At 54.9% G+C, this 20,714-nt stretch overlaps 1 protein-coding gene across 1 annotated transcript; it reads right to left on the bottom strand.

Annotated features, from left to right (window-relative positions):
* Window positions 1-19,975, bottom strand: RPH3A (rabphilin 3A). Its single transcript, XM_041410240.1, has 20 exons — window positions 19,852-19,975; window positions 19,446-19,460; window positions 18,273-18,407; window positions 10,641-10,770; window positions 10,367-10,453; window positions 9,843-10,005; window positions 9,442-9,468; window positions 7,334-7,471; window positions 7,148-7,228; window positions 6,940-7,012; window positions 6,680-6,876; window positions 5,904-5,983; window positions 5,269-5,343; window positions 4,161-4,270; window positions 3,466-3,592; window positions 2,966-3,022; window positions 2,672-2,823; window positions 1,179-1,260; window positions 610-706; window positions 1-291 (listed from the first exon to the last, which is right to left on the bottom strand). Exons 1-20 carry the CDS (start codon window positions 19,926-19,928, stop codon window positions 161-163), a joined length of 2,034 nt encoding a protein of 677 aa, XP_041266174.1. The 5' UTR covers window positions 19,929-19,975; the 3' UTR covers window positions 1-160.
* Between the last annotated feature and the right edge of the window lie 739 nt (window positions 19,976-20,714).

Genomic DNA, 20,714 nt, shown 5'->3' with positions numbered 1-20,714 from the left:
TTCCAGCGGAGGGGAGGATGGAGGGGGCTTGGAGGAGGCGGAGGACCCTGGGATCAGAGGCTGTAGCAAGGCGTGGCTGTGCTGGAAGACGGGACACCAGGGACATCAGGGACCTACAGGGGCGTGGCAGAGGGCAGGGAGGGCCGGGCAGAGGCTCCCTTTAATCACTGGCCACATGGTTCTCGTTCTGCAGGGTGTGCCAGCGCTCGATCTTCTTGTCCTTGTTCTTCAAACACTCGTACCAGTGTTTCAAGCGCTCGCCCTTGGCCGTGATTCCCAGCTGGCAACCGCCTGGGAAAAGGGGAGAAGAGCAGACTTTGTATCCAGAGGTGGTGCTGATGTTCCAGGAAATCCTGCCACGGGCACACACCTCACACCCTGCAATGCTTTTTCCACCTCCTGGATAAAAAAATCTAACGGAAGATTAGAAGCCTGGAGGTGCTTTTCCTGCCCAGAAGACCTCCCAGGATGCTGAAATTGGGGCAGTGTGGGGGGTGCACCCTCCAGATTCCATCATCCCACCTGGGCAGGTGACCCAGGCCCCCCCCTCCCCAAACCAGGCACCAAAGCCATGCCCCAGGGGGCAGAATCCCCCAGCCCATCGCTCACCGATGTAGTCGTTGGATTTTCCGATGTCGTAATCCCAGACGGAAATGTCCAGGGATTTCTTGGCCAGGTCGCTGTGTTTGATGTCATAGAAGAACTCCTGCAGAAATGGGAGCGCCCACGTCACACCCCAAAGGAAAACACACCCTAAAAGCTGCAGTTAAAGGGTTGGACCTGATCTCTGCTCAGCCTGGGTTCAAAATCCAAGGAGAGGATGGTTAAATTATAATTAATGAAGGAAAAACGCTCCTTCCCTGTGGCACCTCTTTTCCAGGAGTCAAGCACCTACGTGAGCCCTTTCCAGCTGTCCCATCCAAGCAGCATCAGTGGAGAATTTCCAATTTCCACCCCCAGGAATGCTCATCCCACCCACATCCCCAGCTGGGATGCAGGGAGCTTTCAGGGTGTGTGGTGCTGCCATGGCAAAGTCATTCCCAAAATATTCCCGGGCACAGGAGTGGGTAAGGAGCTTGAGCAAAGAGCCAAACCTTGGGGAGTTTGTCTTCCACCTCCTCCACTCAACACAGTGCTCAGTGAATTGATTTATTAATATAAAAAATATCCATCCATACCTCATTAAACTCAGGATTCAACGTTTTCTTCTTAATCTGTGTCTTGTGCTTGGCCTTTTTGCCCATGTCAGGTTTCAGCCAACTGGGGGCAACAGAAAACAGCTCAAAATTCAAGTGCAAGAACAGTGGGAGTTTATAAGCTTTAAAAAGTGATCTTCTGGGCTGGAAGAGATTTATTTAAGGCCAGTCTCCCTTCCCACCTTCCAGAGGATGTGGGAAAAGTGTGGGGCTGTGGCTGTGCAGATCCAGAACTCAGTTTAGAGCTGGGATTAATTAGATCTCTGTTAGAAGCTGATTCAAACATGTAAAGCCACCATCTTCTGTTTGTGGAAATGGAGAATACAACAAATAAAGAGAGACTGGGAAGGGAAACTGCTCAGTTCCACTGAGCTACAAAAAGATGAGCAGAATATGTTCGACATGAGAGTCACTGAATGAGTTTTAGGGAGAGCAGAGGTTTTTTTCTGAAGGCAAAGGAAAAAAACAGGAGCAAAACCCCCACCAGGAATGGCTGCAGGGATTTCTCTGTGGTGCAGCTCATATGAAGTTGGAATAAAAACCTCATTCCCCCACATTCCCAGGAGCCATGGGGGTTTATGGGGCAGCAAGCAGGGCACGGAGGGACGTGGAGCCACCTCTGTCCTGCAGCCAGGGTGGGTCAGAGGTGGAGGGAAGGACCCCCTGTCCTCCAGCTTCCACTGTCCCTGGACTCCCTTGATGAGTCACAGGTGGGAATCTCACTCCTATGGATCCTGGGGAAGTCAGGCACCAGCCCCAAACCTGTCACTGGGATATTCTACGAAAATCCTTTGCTAGGATTTTTCTCCTGTTCTAGCTGAGAAGCCTCAGAAAAGAAATGTGAACAATTAACTGTCTGATGGTGAGGAATGTGGCCTGGAGGCTGTTTACCAACAGGTGCATCTGTGATTGGTCCATGTGAGTTGTTTCTAATTAATGACCAACCATGGCCCAGCTGCGTGGACTCTCTGAGAGTCACAGGTTTTTGTCATCCATTCCATTCCATTCCATTCTATTCCATTCCATTCCATTCCATCTTTCTGATGGATCCTTTCTCTCTATTCTTTTTAGTATAGTTTTAGGATAGCATTTCAATATAATATAACATCATAATATAATAAATCAGCCTTCTGAAACACAGAGTCAAGACTCTCATCTCTTCCCTGACTCTGGGACCCTCAAACACAACCACACAAACCCTCCCCACATCCCCCCCGTGCCCTCTGCTTGCAGACATAAGGTGGTCAGCCAAAACTTGGACTCCTGAAGTCTTTTCCAGCCTTTAACAATCCTGGGATTCTCCACGAGGAATCTGGGCACCTGGGGAGCTCCGGGGAGCCACAGACCCAAGGGCTGGGTCAACACCACCCACAAGGAGGACACCACCACCACTGGACAGCTCGTGCCGTGCCAGCGCTCCAGAGGAAGGACAGCAGGGAGCCATTCCAGCCCGGAGCCATTCCCGGCTCACTCACAGCTTGACGAAGGGATCCGAGTATCCGTTGGCGTCCATGGCCGCCAGGTGCACGCAGCGCACGATGCCCACGATGAGCCCGCCCTGCTGGGTGCTGTACATGAGGGACACCAGGATCTTCCCGCGCTCCTCCACGTCCCCGCCGCGATCCACCTGCGGGAGGAGCCGCCAGAGGTGCGCGTGGAGGAAAAACGGGATGGGATGGATGTCAGGGAATGTTGGGGGGATAATGGGGTTGTACACAAGGGATGGTGGAAAGGATGTGGATGGAGCTTGTCCTGCTCCGAGGACTCACCTCCTCCTCGTACAGAGCCATCCCACGGGATGCACCCGTTGTTCCGGCACGCTTCGTCTGGGATGGGAAAGGGACAAGGAGACTGCCGTGAATGACTGGGAGAGGCACATCCCAGAGCAAAAACACCTGGGAATGCAGGCAGCCCAGCTCCTGCACTGCACTCCAAAGTGGAGGGATCTCAGGAATGTCCATCTTCTCCATCAACCCCGTCCCAGTGGATTCAACGAGGGACAGAGCAAGCTGTCCCCTCCTGCACGGTGACATCCATCTCCAGGGGCTGACAAAGCCAACAGGAGCAGGCCCTGGAGTCACTTCCCGTGGATTCCCACCAGGCTCTTATCTCTTCTCATCTTGGGATGTCACATCAGCCCAGGCATAGGTGGGAATGCAACTCCTAAAGGCACCAGGGAAGTCAGGCACCTCCAGCCCCTCCAGCCCATCCCTGCATCCCTCAGGTGCCATTTCCTAGGGGAACAGAAGGAATTTTCACAGACACTCACTGGTATTACTCTCTCCAGGCAGATGTTGAAGTTCTTTTTCTGGTTGGCTTTGAGTTTTTTCAAGGCAACTCTGGTTTCTCCAATAAATTCGTTGTGGCCGAATTTGTCCTCGTCACACACGGAGATCCTGGAGGGAAGAGGGAAAAGGGAACATCAACCAGGCTGGAGCAGTGCCCAGCTCCAGAGCCAAACCCATTCCTGCGGGGAGGGAAAAGAAAAACAAAACCACCCAAACCCACCCTTGATCTGGATTTCCTCTGAACAAAAGCCATCAAGACCCAAATTCTATCTTGCCAAAAAAAAAAAAAAAATCAACATTTGTAATATTTGCTTTGTGATGGGGCAAGAAATCAGGAGGTGGAAGTTTTCTGAGGGGCGGGGGGGGGAAGACATAAATTTTAAGAGATATTTATATGGACTTTTTTTTTCTGGGCTACTGTCAAATCAGCAGAGATGCACATCTCTATGATGATAAAAATCATAGTGTAATCAATAATTTACTATTAAATTACAAGGTCAAAATGCCAGCTCTCCTCTCTCCAAAGAACCATCCAAATGACCAAATTCGTGTTGATTTTAACCCAAAACTGCATTTCTCACAGCCCTAACCCCCCCTGCCCTCCTGGGGGTGGTGCTGTGAGTGAGGACCCCCACAGCCCCAGCCCGTGGGACCCCTGGGCTCGTGCTGGGCTTGCCTGAGGGTTTTCCTCTGCATGTCCTCGTCGGTGATGCCGTGGTACACCAGGGTCTCGTTCCACACCGGGTTCCGGGTGTTGCGCAGCGTCTTCGTCCTCAGCTTGTTCGACTGTGGGGTCAGACAAACACAGGGGAATCGCAGCAGGACTCCTCCCTGCCCAAATCCCAGCTCCTGGCAGGGATCCCCCATCACAGCTGGCACAGCTGGGTGATGGTGAGCTCCCAGGGAGCATCAAAGTGGAATTTAGCACAAGCACCGGGGATTTTGTTACATGTGGTAGCCAGGAGAGCCTGGATTTTGTCATTCCCTGGGGTTTATTCCCTCAAGGAGAGGGGAAAAGGTGCCCAGGGCAGAATGTGGGATGTGGATGTGCTCAAGTCACAGCTCTTGTGGTCTAAAAGAGGTGACAGTGGGGAATTGAGGAGCTGTCACTTGCTTGTGTGTCTTTCACAGCAACATATTCAAAATTAAAAAAAAAAAAAAAAAAAATATCAGCAAATGAGAGCAGCAGAAATCAAAGCAATTCCCAACATCCCACCTGGATTTCCTCCAAACAAGACCAGGTGTCCCTGTGCATAAAGTACAGGTGTAAAATCAATCCAATTACTTTATTATCAATTTTCCCCTGGTTTTACTCCTGGTTCCTCTGAGCAGAACTCTGCTGCACCTTCTAACGAAAGAGCCAGCACTGCTGGTGGTCATTCCTTCCTCAAGATTTGCCCACCCAGATCAGCTCAGCTGGGCTGGGGAGGGAGATTTCCAGGAATTTCCATGATGGAGCCAGAGTTTCCCCCACAGCTCCAGCAAGAACGTGCTGCAGCTTCCAAGCAAATGGATAATTCCAACCCTGGGCATAATTAGATTTTTTTGGCAGATGTTTTGTGATGCATTAACAGCAATGCCTCCTCTGGAGCTTCCCTCCATCTCTGAGCAGATTCCTGCCTGCAGGATGAGCTGTTCTTGGGTCTGGGAGAGCGTCTGGGAGCATCAGAGACATCCCCAGGGAAAACAGCAGCAAGCAGAGAAATCAACAGGGAAAATCTGATCTGAGGGGGATTTGAGAAACCTCTGCTCCATCCCCAGCACCAAACCTGGCAAAGCCTCACCTTGCTGGCTCCGGGCAGGAGGTGCAGCTTCACATAGGGATCAGCCAGGCCATTGGAATCCATTGGTTTTAAGCCCTAAAAAAGGATAAAGGAAACATAGGATGTGAATTCTCCTAGAGCAAAGACAGGGAAGAGAAAAACCTGCCCATGAAAAACGCAAAGAGAAAATGTGTTCAGTGACCCGAGAGCTTCTGTCCTGAGCAGCTGTGGGTGCCAGGATGTGCTGAATCAACCCATCCCAGGAAAAGTCAGCATTGTGGAACCACAGGATGGGTTTGGGTTGGAGGAGACCTCAAATATCACCAAGTTCCACCCCCTGCCATAAACAGGGACATCTTCCACTGTCCCAGGCTGCTCCAAACCCTGTCCAGCCTGGCCTTGGACACTTCCAGGGATGGGGCAGCCACAGCTTCTCTGGGAGGACTGTGCCAGGGCATCACCACTCCCACAGATCTCTTGGAGGCACACAAGGAAAAGCCCCACAACCCTCCCCAGCCAGGAGCAGCTGTGCCTGGAGTCTCCCAAGGGAGCAGCCTCTGCCAGCAGCCACATGGCTTCCTTCCCATTGTACCAGAGAAACTGGGAGCCAGATGGATTTAAACCAGGAGAAAGGAGAGGAAAAGAGGAGCCCTTGCCTTGGCCTTGATGAGGGTGCAGTGCAGGGAGCTGTTGTCCTGGTCGTAGAGCAGGCTGAACTCCAGAGCTCCCAGCGTGGCTGACAGAGAGGGAGGAAGAGGAGGAAACAACCTCGTTAAAACCCCAGCCAATAACTGCATTTAATCATCCCCGATTAGTAATAATTAGAAAGATTTGCAGGTCAAACGTAAAAGCTGTTTAATGCAGTGACACTGTGCTGGCAGCGGCCAAACCGCCGCAAATCCAGGTGGATTTGGGAGCTCTGCACAGCTTTGCAGGGCAGGGACTGCCCAGGGAGAGCAGCCTGGGGCTCTGGAGCTGACTCCAATATTCTCCAGGCAAAGGAGGAATAACCCTGCCAACCCTTCCCACAGCAATTCCACCCTGACCCCTGAGGAGATGCTCCAGCTGGGGACAGCAGCTCCTCCCAAGGCTGGGCTCAGCACCTGGCTCCCGTCTTGGCTCTCTGGAAACCAGCTCAGGCTCGTGCTTCTTCATCCCAGGGATGAAAAGCAAGCTTCTTCATCCCAGGATGAAACAATCCAAGCACCCGATCCCGACCCCGAGCAGCTCTTCCCACCCAGGATGTTCTACCACAGATCCTCCCCCTCAAATCCCGCCCCAGCTCCGAGCCCCGCAGGGAAGCATCATTCCCCAAGGACTTTCCCTGCTGGACACCCACCGCCTTCCAACGCGAGTCACGCCCAGCCAGCAACCTCCTCCAAATCCCACATTTCCCAAAGAAAACTCCCTCCCTCCCTTCCCGGCTACATACTGCCTTCATCCGAGTCGTAGCTGTTGGCATCCTCCTCCTCCTCCTCGCGGGGCTGCTGCCGCTGCGGGGCCGCGGCTGCGGGCGGGGGCTGGGTGGCAGCAGGGGGCTGCCAGGCTGGCCTGTCCTCCCTGCCGGGGGGCACGGCAAAGCCCCCTCCCCTCTCCTCCCTGGCGGCGCCGCGGGCCGGCTCCGGGGGGCTCGCTGCGGGAGGGACCCCGTTATCCCCCGGCCCGCGCTGCCCCCAGCCCCCCGCAGCCCGCCCGGGGTTACCTTGTCTCTCCGGGAAGCGGGCGGGACCCCCGGGACCCGGCCTTGCCGCTGCGGCCGCCGGCGCTGGGGACAGAGGTGGGTGGCATCACCGCCTGCGACATCCCCTGGTGCCCTCTCCCACCCTGCAGAGCCGCAGTCCCTGCCCGTGCGGTGTCCCCAGGGACCGGACGCCTTGTCCGCGCTCCCATCGCATCCTACCTGCGGCTGCCGGGGCAGGTCCAGCGGCGCTGGCCGGCGGGGGTGGCCGCTGGCCTTGCACGGAGTTGGTTCTCTTCACACCTGCAAGGAACGAGGGACGATCAGCAGAGAGCACCCGCAGATGGCTCCCGGCTTTGTGTCCCCCCATCTGTCCGTGCCGGGATGCAGGAGCAGCGCCGCTCTCACCGGGGCTCCTGCTGACCCCGCTCTCGGCAGCGTAGTCGCGGCTGTCGCTGTCCCCAGCGGTGTCCTCGCTGCCGCACGGACCCGGCCGGCCCTCGGCCGCTTTGCGGCTCCCCCGGGCGGCCGCTGTGCCGTCGGTGCCTGCAGGGAGAGGGAGAAAGGAGCAGTGAGGCTGGAAAAGCGAGCTGCCGTCCCCGGCCTGGGTGCCAGCAGCAGGGGGACAATGGGTACGGCCACCGCAGCGGCACCTCCGAGCTCCGGGCACTGCGGCAGGAGGGCTCTGCACCATCAAACCTGCTCAGGAAATCCCCAAGGACACAAGAGTCCCACGGGAAAATAAGGCCTGAGGTATCCATCACCTGGTCCTCAGCACCCTTCAGACCCTTGATGGCACCACAGCTCCAAATTCCTGGGATCGGGAGGGGGGATCCTATTTCCCTTCTGCTGATCATCTCCCATTTATTAAGGAGACAGCCGTGGCAGCTGCCTCTGCCTCTCCCTTCCATCACCCAGCGGATAAATCCCAGCCCAGCGCTCCGGGGTGATGAATTGCGACCCCACGGACGTGACGGGAAAGGTCTCGGCGCTCACCTGGCTGCTGCTGGAGACGCCAGGGATAAATCTTTGCCGTGACATAAATGGGCTGTTTCTCCTTGGCTGGGCTCTCAGGGTCACCGGGCGTGAGGACAAATCAGAACTCAACAGATTGTGGGGGGAAAGGAGGAGGGAGAGAGGGAAATACACCGGGAATGCTGAAGAGCAGGGAGCGGGGGAAATGAGCATCCAGGAGCAGGAGCCCCGTGGTGCAGAGAGAGCCGTGCAATAAATAATTTTCCAAGGGAGCTGTAGGAAAATCATGGGCACGGCAGGAGCATGCTGAGCACCGGCAGGGGCGTGCGGAGCTGGCAAAGCCTTCCCGACTCCAGGAGCCGTGGATTAATAAAAGCTGCCCGTGGGGCTGGGAGGTTTAACGGCACCGTGATTAAATCGCCTTAATTAAGTGCTTTCCCCAACTGCTGCTGCACGGGAAGAGGGAGATCGTCAGCTGGGGGCATCAGAACCCGGGCTAAAGGAAGGGTGGGATGGAAGGGACCATTCCAGGCGGGAGCTGTTCCCCCAGCCCCTCTTTGCCTCTTCCAACGGAGCCAAGAGGAGGGTTTGCAGCCACTGTGCTGTTCCCAACTTAATGATCACCCAAATGAGGAGCAGATAGTGTTGGAGGGGGATCAGGGATCCTCATCCCCTTGGCATCCCATGTGGAAGTGTGAAATTGGGGGCTGTTATCCAAAATGAACGCCCAGGGAGACCCCCTCACTCTCCACACCTCCCTGGCAGGAGCCACCTGGGGGTCGGGCTCTTCTCCCAGGCAAGAAGCCACAGGACAAGAGGAAACGGCCTCAGGTAATGCCTGGGGAGGTTAAGGTTGGATATTAGGGAAAATTTCTTCACTGGAAGGATTGTCTAGCCCTGACACAGCTGCCCAGGAGTCCCCATCCCTGCGGGGGGATTTAACAGCAAGCGTGGATGTGGCCCTTGGGGACATGGCTCAGTGGTGGCCTTGGCAGTGCTGGAGGAATGGCTGAACTCCATGGGCTTTGAGGGCTCTTCCAAACGGAATGATTCCACCACTGGAAGTGCCGGAGGGCGCAAGGAATAACCAGAACAAGCCACTGCTGCCTCCTCACCCTGCTCTGCCTCCTGTGCACAGCACTAGGCTGGGCTGCTCCATCCCCCACAGACCGGCACAAGCCCCCACAAGCATCCTAAACTTTCCCCGGGAGGTTTTCCAAGGATTTCTGGTTAAATAACCAGAAAAAAAAAATTAAAAAAAAAACAAAAAGAAAAAAAAAACAAAAAAAACACTTGCCCCTCCCAGCAGGTCCCACCACCCACGGAGGCGGCTCGGGAGCGGCAGTGGCTCAGCCCCGGCGTGTGCGGGAGGTGGGGAAGCCCTGGAATAACCCGGGCCCCCCGCAGGGTGGGCGGCAGCAGCAGCAAGGAGAGATCCTGCCGCAGCATCCCGTGGGGAAACTGGGTGGGAAAACGCCTTGGGAAGAGGAGGAGGCAGGGACAGGGCTCGGCACGGGGAGGGGACAAAGGCCGGTGCTTACCCTCGGTGTCCTCGGCATCCGCCTGGCCTTGGGGGCACAAACAGAGCGAGAGGGGGTGAAGCTGCGGCCCACGCACCCCCAACCCCATCCCGGGATACAAAGCCACTGTTTCCCCGGTATTTTATCCTTATTTTTTCAAGGCTTCCCCATCACCACGTCCCAAACCCTCAGCCGCGCCCTGATCCCCACCCGGGGCTGCTTTGTTCGAGGATGTCCTGCAACCCCACCTGGAAATCCTGGATAAAACCTCTCCAGGCTCCATTGCTACCCCCTTTAGCACACGGGCAGCAGCCACACGACTGCTCCGGATGCTTTCTCCCCAGAATTTTCCCTTGCTGAGGATGGGAAGGAGCCCAGAGCCTCTCTGGCAGTGCCGGGGGGCAGCCCTCGCTGTCACCTACCTCGGGTGGGTGCCCGGGAGGGGACTTTGGGGTCTGGGGCGGGCGACTCGGCCGGGCGGGGCTCGCTTGGGGTTTGGGGTCCCTTCTTGCTGACGGGCATTGGCTGTGGCAGCATCTGCTTGGGCAAACCCTTGAAGAACCAGGCACCGGAGCGTTTCCACACCTGCGGGAGCAGGATGGGGCCTCTCAGGGCTTCACACCACCTTGGGCTTCCTCCAGCAACCCAACATCCCCACCCTGCAGCCCATCCCGCTAGTTAATGAATCAATTAACTCCCCTGCTCATGCCACAGCAGCCAATCTCTGCCCACAACAGCCCCTTGCACCCCCAAACCTCTGTTTTCGTGAAATAAAACATCATTTTGCGTAGAAAACAAAACCATCCTGTAAGAACCATGCTCAAACAGACGCTGGGCGAGGCTGGGTGGTGCTGGAGGCCTTTGGGAGGTTGAGTCAGTCCGGTCTCAGAGATATGGGGGGGACAGAGGGGACAGAGGGGACAGAGGGGACAGGGGCCACACGCACCTCCCTCTGCTCGCTGCAGATCTTGCAGAGCCAGATGGCCTGGGGCCGGTTGTTGGTGGTCTGCACCCCGCACTTGGTGCACACGTTCTGCGGGCAAAACAAAGATCTGAGTGACACCGGTGCCACCAAAGTGTCCCCAACACCAGCAGCAACAGCTGTGCCTGCACGACCACCAGTGACTCTGGTGCTATGGAAACGAGCACCCAAAATCCACGGTGCCCCCGGGCTGGGGGGGTTTGTGGGGCTCAGGTCTCACCTTTAGGGGGAGTCTCACCTTCTTGCAGTCCTCGCAGACGACGCAGGCAGAGCCCCTCGTCCCCAGCTGCTCCCCGCAGAGGATGCAGCGGTTGACGCCGTCCCCCAGCACGCTGCGGCGCATGTCCTCCAGCCGGGTCATCAGGCGCCTGCCAGAGGGCACAGGGATGTCAGCAAGGGCACAGGGAATGCCAGGAAAAGGGCAGGACATGGGGACAGGCCCCACTCCCCAGGGGCAGCTGCTGCCTTGGGTCTGGCTGTTCTTTTTCCAGGTGTTGCTCCCCATGGAGCTTCTCCCTTTCCAGCTATGGGAAATAATCCCATAATAAATAATAATCACATCCCAGTGGGAAATAGGATTCCAACAGGTTTATATGGCACAATATTGACTTCCAGGGATGCTGCCAGAGAGGTGGCACCAGCCCCAGCTCCATGGACATGGAAAATCCATCCAAGGCAGCAGCTTTGCATGGAGCAACTTGTCCCTAAATAGAAACCTTTCCACCCAGGCCCGGCAGCTGCCCATGAAGAGCTGAAGGAGGAGATCCTGGAAGGCCTCTAATGAGGAGTGAATTAATTAATTAATAAATTTTCTTATTATTTGAGGAAAAATAATGTTGTGTATATTTGATGGAAATTCTTGCATTGACATGAAGGCCCACTGGAGGTCAGGCTGTGAAAACACACCTGGTTCCTGCAAAGATAAATAAAAACCCAAAAACCAAAACCAGCTGAGGAAGTTTTGGAAAGGCAGCATTGGCCGAAGGAGTTTGGAAAGGAGGAAGGAGCTGCGAGCAGCCGGGAGCTGGCGTCGGCGTCGTGCGCTCAGCTAACCCAGAATCCTGGCCCTAAAAATAGCACAGCAAGGCAAAAAAGCTGCATTATTTATGTCATTCAGCAAGGAAGGAACGAAGAAAGGGAGGAGGAGACCCGAGCCCACCGGAGGGAGCAGCCCCCCGTGGCAGCCTGACCCAAATCTGACGGCGCCGTGGCGGAAAAAAAACGCCGGGTGTTGGAAAGGCGTTTTCCCACGAGGGGTGACAGCTTCAGATTCGTGGTGACTCGGCTGCCAGGGCCTCTGAAATGCTCATAAACCATCCACAGGTTCCCTGCACACACCCTGGGGTTGGGGTTGGACAGCCAAATTCATGGGCTCCGTGGGGAAAAGGCAAATAAAGGAACGGCAGCATGAGGAGGGGAAATTATATGAGCATGGGATGGTTTTGGTTTGGAGGAACCTTAAAATCATCCAGTTCCACCCCTGCCATGGGCAGGGACACCTCCCACTAGACCAGGCTCTTCCATCCTGGCCTTGGACTCTTCCAGGAATGGGCAACCTGTGCCAGGGCCTCGCCACCCTCCCAGGGAGGAATTTCTTCCCAAAATGAAGTATTTTAGGACATCACAGCCCAAAAAGGCTTCACTGCAGTCCACAGGGACATCTCAAAGCCACCAAGCCCAGCCACGCTCAGGGATGTGGACCCATAATTCCACAAATTACCCAAGCAAAGCCATGTTAACACCTCAGCTCTGCCAAAACCCAGCCAGGAATCTCCCACTGCTCCCCACGCGAGGCTGATCCCGCTGGGCTGCGGAGCCGCCTCCTGCCACTTCCAGATGAACCTGCAGCCTGTTCCCAGCTGGAAGCCAGGCTGGGTGGGCAGCAGCAGAGCCAGACAGAGCCAGCAGTGGGCACAAGTCTCTGTTTTCACAGCTCTGGTGTCACCAGACAGCAGATGGGAGAGATCACGAGTTCCTGCCAGCACCGGGAGCACGGGGGCTCGAAATGCAGCAATCCTGGTTCTCATCCTTGTGCTGACAGACAGCACCCTCAGGACACAGCCAGAGGATTTTGTGCTTTCCCACATCGGGGAGAAGCTTCCTGCTCCAGTGTGGGATGGGGCTTGGAGCAACCTGGGCTGGTGGAAATTGTCCCTGCCCATGGAATGAGAGAAGATTTGAGATCCTTCCAACCCAAACCATTCTGGGATTTACTTGAGAGGTGCCGTGGTCCATCCCTGCCCTTCACATCCACAGGTGGTTCCTCCCTAGAGAATAACCCAGCTCTGGAGCCACCATCCACCCCTGGTGCCTTCCCAAGCTCCAGAGCCTGTGGCAAACACAGAAATCCCAGAGAATCCAGCAGAGCTGCATCACCCCACAAACACCCAACCATCAATTCCAATTAAAACCTGGATCCTGGCTGTTCCCCAAGCGTTATTTAAAAGCAATTAACCCCAGCCCACATCCCATGGAATGCATGATCCCCACAACAGCCAGCTTTTATCATCCCCCACCTCACCAAGGGGGAGCATTTTGAGGGAAAAAACCTCTTTTATTCATGGACAAACCCCATATCCCCTGCAGTTCCTCCCTCTGAGCTGCAGGAGCTCCAAGCAAAGCAGCTTCCAGTTGGAAATCTGCAAGCCCAAACAAACTTATTATAGAAACTGGAACAAATGGCACAATCAAAGGGAGGGAGGAAAAAAAAAAAAAAGCAAAAAAGAGGAAAAAGCCTTTGCATTTCAAGAGATTCATTATTTAGCTCCAAAAATCTCTCCCAGGCTCTCATTTAGCACGAGCTGCTCCTTAAGTGGGATTTTTGAACAACTGGAAGAGCTCAGCAGCCAGGACACACCTGTGGCACCACTTGCAAGCCAAGTACATTTCCCTAATTAAAACACCCATTCAAGAGGGAGAAATTGGGCTCTTTTTTTTTCTTTTTTTTTTTTCTTTTTTTTTTTTCCTTTTTTTTTTTTTTTTTTTTTTTTTTTTTTTTTTTTTTTCCCCATGACTCAAACGCTGCTGAGAGAGAACTGTAGAAAAAGTTCAATTTAAAGTCCTGGTGTGAACCTGGCAGGAAGAAAGGGGGGTTGTGCCCAGACCCCTGGGCTGAGAAGCTCCTGATAAAGGCAATAACTGGGAGGAAAAAAAGCCCAGGTTTGTTTCCAGCTCCATCCAGCATCTCCAGAGATGCAAATCCATCCCGTTCTCCCATTAATAACCAAGGGAAGCCCCGCCCTCACCAGGAATGAGATTTCTGCCTTCCCAAAAGCTTTTCTCTCCACTGGAGATCGTTTCCTCCTCACTTTTATTGCACACAACCAGCCTCCAGCTCATCTCTCTGCCTTCCACTGCTCCAGCAGCATCTTCCTCCCCACGATCTGCGCTTCAACTCCCCGGGAAACATCATTCCAATTGTTAAAAAAAATCGGGGAGTGGATTAATTGGAGCCGGCGGCAGGGAGCTGGCTCAGCCCAGCCCTCAGGGACAGCCCCGGGCTGGGGAGAGATCCCTCACCTGCCAGGGAAACAGGGATTACAGGGATTAGGCACCGATGGGAGAGAGAGGAGAAGCTTTATCTGCAATGTTGCACCTGAGATAACAGCCATGGAACGGCCCCTGGTGATGGAAATCAAACCCCAGGACTGGGGTTTGGGAGGGGGAAGGCGGGCCGTGAGGGACATCCCTGGAGCACATCCAAATATTCCCCATGGTCTGTGGCAGGAAAAGGATCCCACAGGGATGAGGGGTCCCTTGGGCTGGGTTCAGTCCTGGGTGGGACAGAGCCTTGGTGGCTTTGGCAGAGCTGGGTTTAGGGTTGGATTCCATGGCTTTAGAAGTCTTTTCCAACCTAAATGATGATTCCATGGAACTCTCAGCATTGCAGCAGGAGAAGAGGGGTGGGAAGAGGGACAGAGTGACCAGAATGAAGTGCTGATGATCCCAGGAAATGAGGCTTAAACAACGGAGCAGGAGTTTGCCGTGTTTAAATATTCATCAGAACTGCAAAAAATTAATGGCCAAGATGTCCTTAATGGGCTTTAAATTGTGGCAGGGAGGATTTTTAGTGCAGCAAAAAGGGTGGAAAAAGACCTGATCCAGGAGGAAGGACCTGATCCACGAGGAAGGACCTGGTCCAGGCCACCATGATCCACTTGCTCCTCAGTGCCTTGCAGGAAGCAGCAGGGATGGGCTCAGCCACCACATCCATGGCAAAAAAATTCCAGTGAAACACAAAGGAGGTCACCAAGAGCCTCCAGAATGAAGCCCAGCCTCGTCTCCGTGGAGAAATCGTGTGCCTTAAAGGGAATGAATATTAAATTAAAGCTCATTTTCCTGGTGGAAAAGGGACAAGAAAAGCAGCCAAGCTCCAGATTAAGGGAAACATAATTAAAATTGGGATGAGAAATGAGAAGCAATTTTCCTCCCCTCCAAGTGAGCAGGGAGCTAAAGGTAAAGCACCACTGGGGCTTTTCCAGGCTGAGCCCTCACCCACAGAGGGAAGACCCACAGAGTTTTTCCAAATATCCCATCCCTTGCTCATCCAGGTGTTTGCTGCATGTGCTCCAGCAGGCTGGGAATTTTTGCAGCCTTGGAAATAAGAGAGGAGGGGGTTTTTGGAGGGGAAAGCTCAACCAAACCCCCACAAAATCTCCAGCAGCACAAGCTGTCCCCTGGTCACGACTGGACCTCATCTCCTCCAGAAATTGGCATCCCAGGAGAGGCTCCCAGCTGTCTCCAGTAACCTCCCTGTCCTGCCTTGAGCCTGAATTTTATCTCTGTGCTGTCTGCACACAGGGATGAAGATCCCAGGCTGTGGTCCCCAGACAGCTTCCCTGCCACTGAGGTTAATGATTTAATCCCCAGGGACTTCCATCTGCTCCTGAGTTATCCCGGTGTCATCCCAGCCATGAGCAGCCGAGTTAAATTAAAATCCAATCCTGCTGCAGAGCTGCTCCTCTTGGAGCAAAGGTGGGACCCAGGGGGACACAGCCAGGCCACTGCAGGTTGAGAGGGGACCACAGGGCCATGGCCAGAGCCAGGAGCCAGCTGTCACCTTCCCTCTGGGAGAGCCAGCTCCGTGCTCTCCAGAAATATCCATTGCCACCTTGGGATGGTTTCAGATCTTCCCTCAATGCCAGGAGCATGCTGGAGCTCATTAGGCAGTGAGCAGCCTGGCTGGGTTATTGATGGCCCCCAATTAGAGATGCAGAACGGAGTCAATTAGTGCCTGCAGGTGCTCCTGTGGCAGCTGGAGAACAGGATCCTCGTGGATTGCAGCTGGAATAGCACCAGTGTCACCAGAGTGCCACCAGAGCCACCACGAGACCCCCAAGCACAGACAAGAACAGATCCATCCCTGCCCACATGGATGATCCCTTCTCCCAAAAACTTCCAGCTCTATGTCCCTCATCCCAAAGGAAGATCCTGATCACCCAGCAGCTCCAGCCCGACGTGCTCCTGCTGTGTCATGTTCAGGATGATTCCAGCTCCTCCCGTCCTTCTCCGAGCCACGAGACACAAAAAATCCCCCCCACACCCAGCGTCCCTGTCCTCCAGGCCTCATCAGCATCCAGCTCACGTATCCCACGGGATCCATCCACCCTCAGAGCTAAAAATACTCCCTCACAGGATTAGTCTGAGCTGGGTTTGACACCAAGTCCAATTCCACAAACAACAGCTCGACAAGAGGCATCGATTTGTTCCCAAGACAAGGGGCTGGTGGGGTGGAGGATACAGGAGATGGAGGGCAAAAAATTGGGAAGGGTTTGAGGCATGAGGAGGTTCATCCACAGACCTGGTTGTGGGATTGAGGATTCCTCAAGGACTGGGTGTAAAGCTCAAATGGATCCCTCAAACAGCTCCACTTATTGAGGCAAATCCAAGTATTCACCACATATTCCTCCTTTGGAATCTCACTCCATATGAGCTATTCCTTATATTAACCAAAAACAGTGTTTTCATGGAATAATGGAACGGTTTGTGTTGGAAAGGACCCCTGCCATGGGCAGGGACACCTTCCACTATCCCAGGTTGCTCCAACATAGCCTTGGACACTTCAGGAATGGGGCAGCCACAGCTTCTCTGGGTGAGTTCTAATGGATTAATTTTTCCCTTTGCAGGAATAGAAAAACCCCAGAAAATCCCAGAAAATCAGGCTTTCCATGAGCAGCTCCCTAAAGCAGCCTGGCCAGCTGAGGGCCAGCCACACCACCGCTGCCTCCCTGCCAGAGGCCAGCCTGGCAAACCCGGATTATTTTAGATAATATATTTATTCTAACAGAATGAGCTGTCCTGGATAACACCCGAGCGGATGATTCCCGACTCCCTGCGAGGCTGATCCAGCCGCTGTCCCACATTCCCTGTAGGGGCTGAACATCCTACAGCTCTTGTTGTGCAAGCCAACAAACACAAAGGGGCTGGCACGGCTCCCGCTACGCCTCCTCCTCCTCCTCCTCCTCGCAGGAGGGGAATCAGCTGCGGTTGCACATCCGCCAGAATTCCAGGCTCCCAGCCCCTCCGCCCGGCTTTTCATGAATGAGGATGAGCAAACCTCCTCCGGCTCGGCAAAGGGAAGGGCTGGAAAACAGCTGTACGAAATAAATCTCTCCCCGAGATGATTTGCGGCTCATCCAAGGAGCATCGCGCGCGTTGGGAAGGAATTCTTACCGGGCTAGGAAAGGGAAACGCCAGGGAAAGCTGTTTGTGAGCTCTTCTTGGGCGTGAATCACCAAACTCAGAGAGAGCCGCTCTCACCCGGCTTCTGCCAAAGAGCCGAGAGGGGGAAGCGCTGCCTGGTGGAAAGTGATGCCGAGCCCTGGAGGCACCTCCAGCCCCAGGGAGCAGCACATCCACGGGGCAGGAGCCGAGCCCAGGCAGGGAGAGCAGCCCCTGGAGAGGCAAAACCTTCCCAGGATGTTCAAATCCTAAGCAAGGATTTCTGGAAAATGAGGAAATAAATCTTCTCCACAGCCAGAGCATCCCAGTATTTAAGGGACAGCAAAGTGTTCATGAGCTGTGAGAGGGAATTTGGCACTTCCCAAAGCAGTGGGGAGTGTGGCTCCTGCCTGGGGCTGAGTGTTTTCCCTGCTGGGAAAAGAAAAAAGGAGTGGTGGATGCTTAAGCTCAGTGAGAAGAAAGTGCTCCTCTGTCAGGAAAAGAGAATTATGGAGATTCCAACGGGATCATGGAGATCCCCTCTGGAAAACCATTCCCAGCAGAGGAAGGGGATGGATACCTCGTCCTTAGCTCGTTTTACCTGGCAGGAAAGGAAACATGGGCACTTCCCTCCCTCTGCATGGGCACCAGGAATGCCCCTGGTGAAAAATGAGGTACCAGTGGCCCTGGGGACCCCAGGACCCAGAAAAGAAAAATCCCAGAAAATCAGGATTTCCATGAGCAGCTCCCTGAAGCTGCCTGGCCAGCTGAGGGCCAGCACCACTGCTGCCTCCCTGCCAGAGGCCAGCCTGGCAAACCCGAGCATCACAGCCCCGAGTGAGCATCACTCAGCCCTCCTGAGCCTCACACAGCTCCTTCCAGAGCGGGATTCATCCATCCCACAACAGCACCAAACTCCTCCGTGCTCTGGCTCAGTGAGCTGCTATCAATGATTCCTTTTCCATTGAAAAAAAAACCCGGGATGAGAGCAGAAGGCTCCAGCCCCCCGAGGCTCCCGGAGCCGCTCCCTCCCAGGTTCCTCCTGGCCGGGGCCCAAAGATCCCCGCAGGCTCCTTCCAGGAGAAGCACCGCAGTGCAGAGGCTGCTGCCCAGGAAAGCAGCCAAGCAGAGCCTCCTGCCGCGGCCCCGGGGTCCCTGTGTCCCTGCTGTGTCCCTGCTGTGTCCCTCGGTGTCGCCAGCCCCCCCTTACCCGATGCGCTCCTGCTCCATCTCCTCCATCTTCTCGGCGCGGGCGATCACCCGGTTGATGATTTCCTTCTCCTCATCCGTCAGCTCCTCGCCCTTGCGCTGCCGCTCGGGCTGTGCCGCCCATCCCGCCGGGAGCCTGCGGGCACAGCGGGGACAGGGATCCAGCCACGGGTCCATCCCCGCCCCGGCTGTGCCCAGCCCCCAACCCCAAACCCCTCACCCAGCCCACCTCCTCATCCTCCAAATCCTAAACCTAGCCCACCTCCTCATCCTCCAAACCCCTCACCCAGCCCACCTCCTCATCCTCCAAATCCTAAACCTAGCCCACCTCCTCATCCTCCAAACCCCTCACCCAGCCCACCTCTCCATCCTCCAAACCCCAAACTCAGTCCACCTCCCCATCCTCCAAACCCCAAACCCAGCCCACCTCCTCATCCTCCAAACCCCAAACTCAGCCCACCTCCTCATCCTCCAAATCCTAAACCTAGCCCACCTCCTCATCCTCCAAACCCCTCACCCAGCCCCCTCCTCATCCTCCAAACCCCTCACCCAGCCCCCTCCTCATCCTCCAAACCCCAAACCCAGCCCGCCTCTCCATCCTCCAGACCCCATCCAGCCTGCAATGAGCCCCCACCCATGGCTGGGAGCTCTGATCTCCATTTTTAGGTGGTTTCATATGGGAATATTGGTTTCATACAGAGGGAAAACTCCTTTTCAGAACCATTCCCATTATTTGCACGTTTCCTTTGGCACCCTGCAGCTCCAGGTTTGCCTGGCAGCCACGGGACCAGGGTGGTGGCACAGGAGTGGGTGGTTTTTTTTTGGGAACATTTCTCCAAATATGGGAGTGTTTGTCCCTCTAACATCATTCCCAAAGATCCTGTCTCCCAGCCTGGGCGTCAGGCAGTGCTAACCTGGTGACAGGGTAACGTCTGCCACTCAGGGGTGCAAAAGGCAAACATTCCTCACCTTCCTGCTCATCCAAAGACCTTTCCTGACTCTTTTCCCCCTCTGGATTAGCAGACCCGCATGGCTTTGAGCCTTGAGTTCATTAAAACCCTGTGTGACACTTTCCAAACTTAATTTTTTTTGCATCCAAACCCAGTTTTTTCCTGTTCCCAGACCATCAAAGCAGCAGGAAAAGAGGAATAAGTGAAAAATAAAAGATACTTACTGCTCCTTCTCACTGCTGGGAAGCACAGGGAAAGAGAGGGAATAAGGATTAGGTGAGAGCAGGGACGAGGAGAGCCCAGCCAGTGACACCTCCCACCTCAGGGTCCCTCCCCATGGAGCCCCAGTGTCCCCAAAGAGCAACTCCAAACCTCCAGGCACCAAACCCAGCCCCCATCCGGGCTGGAGACGTGCTCCAGAGTGGCATCACCCTGCAGGGTGACAGGACACAGGGACAGCACCAGGTCCCTGCACACCCCAGCTCTGTCCCCACCACCTCGCTCGAGGCGTTTAGAATCAAACCCAGCAAAACGTCCCCGTGCAACAGCACTGAACCAACTCCCGGTGTCCCCACGGGGAAAAGTGGTGTCACCACCCACCCTGGGGCCTTCCCTGTGCCCTGCTGTCACCTGGCTCGGAGGGACATGGTCCTGTCACTGGGGCACATCCACCGGTCCGAGGAGCCGCCCAGCACCGCGTCGGTCATCGCCCGCCAGCCCGGGCACCAGGCTGGGGACACCAGTGCCCCTCTGAGTGTCACCAACGTGGCACAGCAGGGACTTCAACAGCTCTGCTCCCTGAAGCCAGTGAAGAAATGGAGATTCCAGCCAGGCTGTAGGAAAAAAAAAAACCCCAAAAAAATCACTAAAAGTCACGCCGGGAAAGGCTTTGTGGGATTAAGAGGGTTTGGAGCAGGAATGTCACTTTAGTCTGGATATTGAGACACAGGAGCCTCCAGTCACCTCCTTCCCACGAGGGCAGCACAGCCTGGATGTAATTAATGAAGCCCCAACCTCACATTAATTATGAGGCTTCAGAGCCAGGAGGGAAGAGGGGGATCCATTCCAGAGAAACAGCTGCAAACAAGGAAACTTTCTCCCCAGATTCCAGTACACCTCGCTGTCCTTTCCCACACCACATTCCCTCTGGAAAAAAAAACCAAACCAAAAACCTCCTCCTTTCTCGTTTTGGTTTACTGGAGCTTTTGCCAAGTGGATCCAGGAGGGAAAACACAGCACCAGGACTCAAACAGGGGGGTCTCTCCACTCCTCTCCAAAGGCTCATCCAGAGAGGGTTCTTCAAACCCTTCTCCTTAAAATACCAATGGATGTCGAATCCACAGCCTGATTGTTGCTTTATTCCCATTTTTTGAGGGGTTTTACCCCTCCACCCACTGCTCCTACTCAGCGCAGGGGGATGGGGATGAATGGATCCATTCATCCGTCACCTCATCTGAGGGAAAACCAGGGATTTGATAGATTTGCCTGCAGCA

This window comes from Onychostruthus taczanowskii, unplaced genomic scaffold (assembly GCF_017590055.1).
Source record: "Onychostruthus taczanowskii isolate IOZ18803 unplaced genomic scaffold, ASM1759005v1 scaffold32, whole genome shotgun sequence".
NCBI classification, from domain to species: Eukaryota; Metazoa; Chordata; class Aves; order Passeriformes; family Passeridae; genus Onychostruthus; species Onychostruthus taczanowskii.
Note: the sequence above shows the minus strand (reverse complement) of the source record. Positions and strands in the feature narration are given on the sequence as shown.

Excerpts from the sequence above, each read along its gene's own strand:
- RPH3A (XM_041410240.1), bottom strand. The coding sequence starts at position 19,928 with ATGACCGACGCGGTGCTGGGCGGCTCCTCGGACCGGTGGATGTGCCCC. Across the intron at positions 6,877-6,939 it reads GAGAGACAAGGTAACCCCGG|CCCCCCGGAGCCGGCCCGCG; the intron begins GCGGGCTGCGGG and ends TCCCGCAGCGAG. Across the intron at positions 3,593-4,160 it reads ATGCAGAGGAAAACCCTCAG|GATCTCCGTGTGTGACGAGG; the intron begins GCAAGCCCAGCA and ends TCTTCCCTCCAG.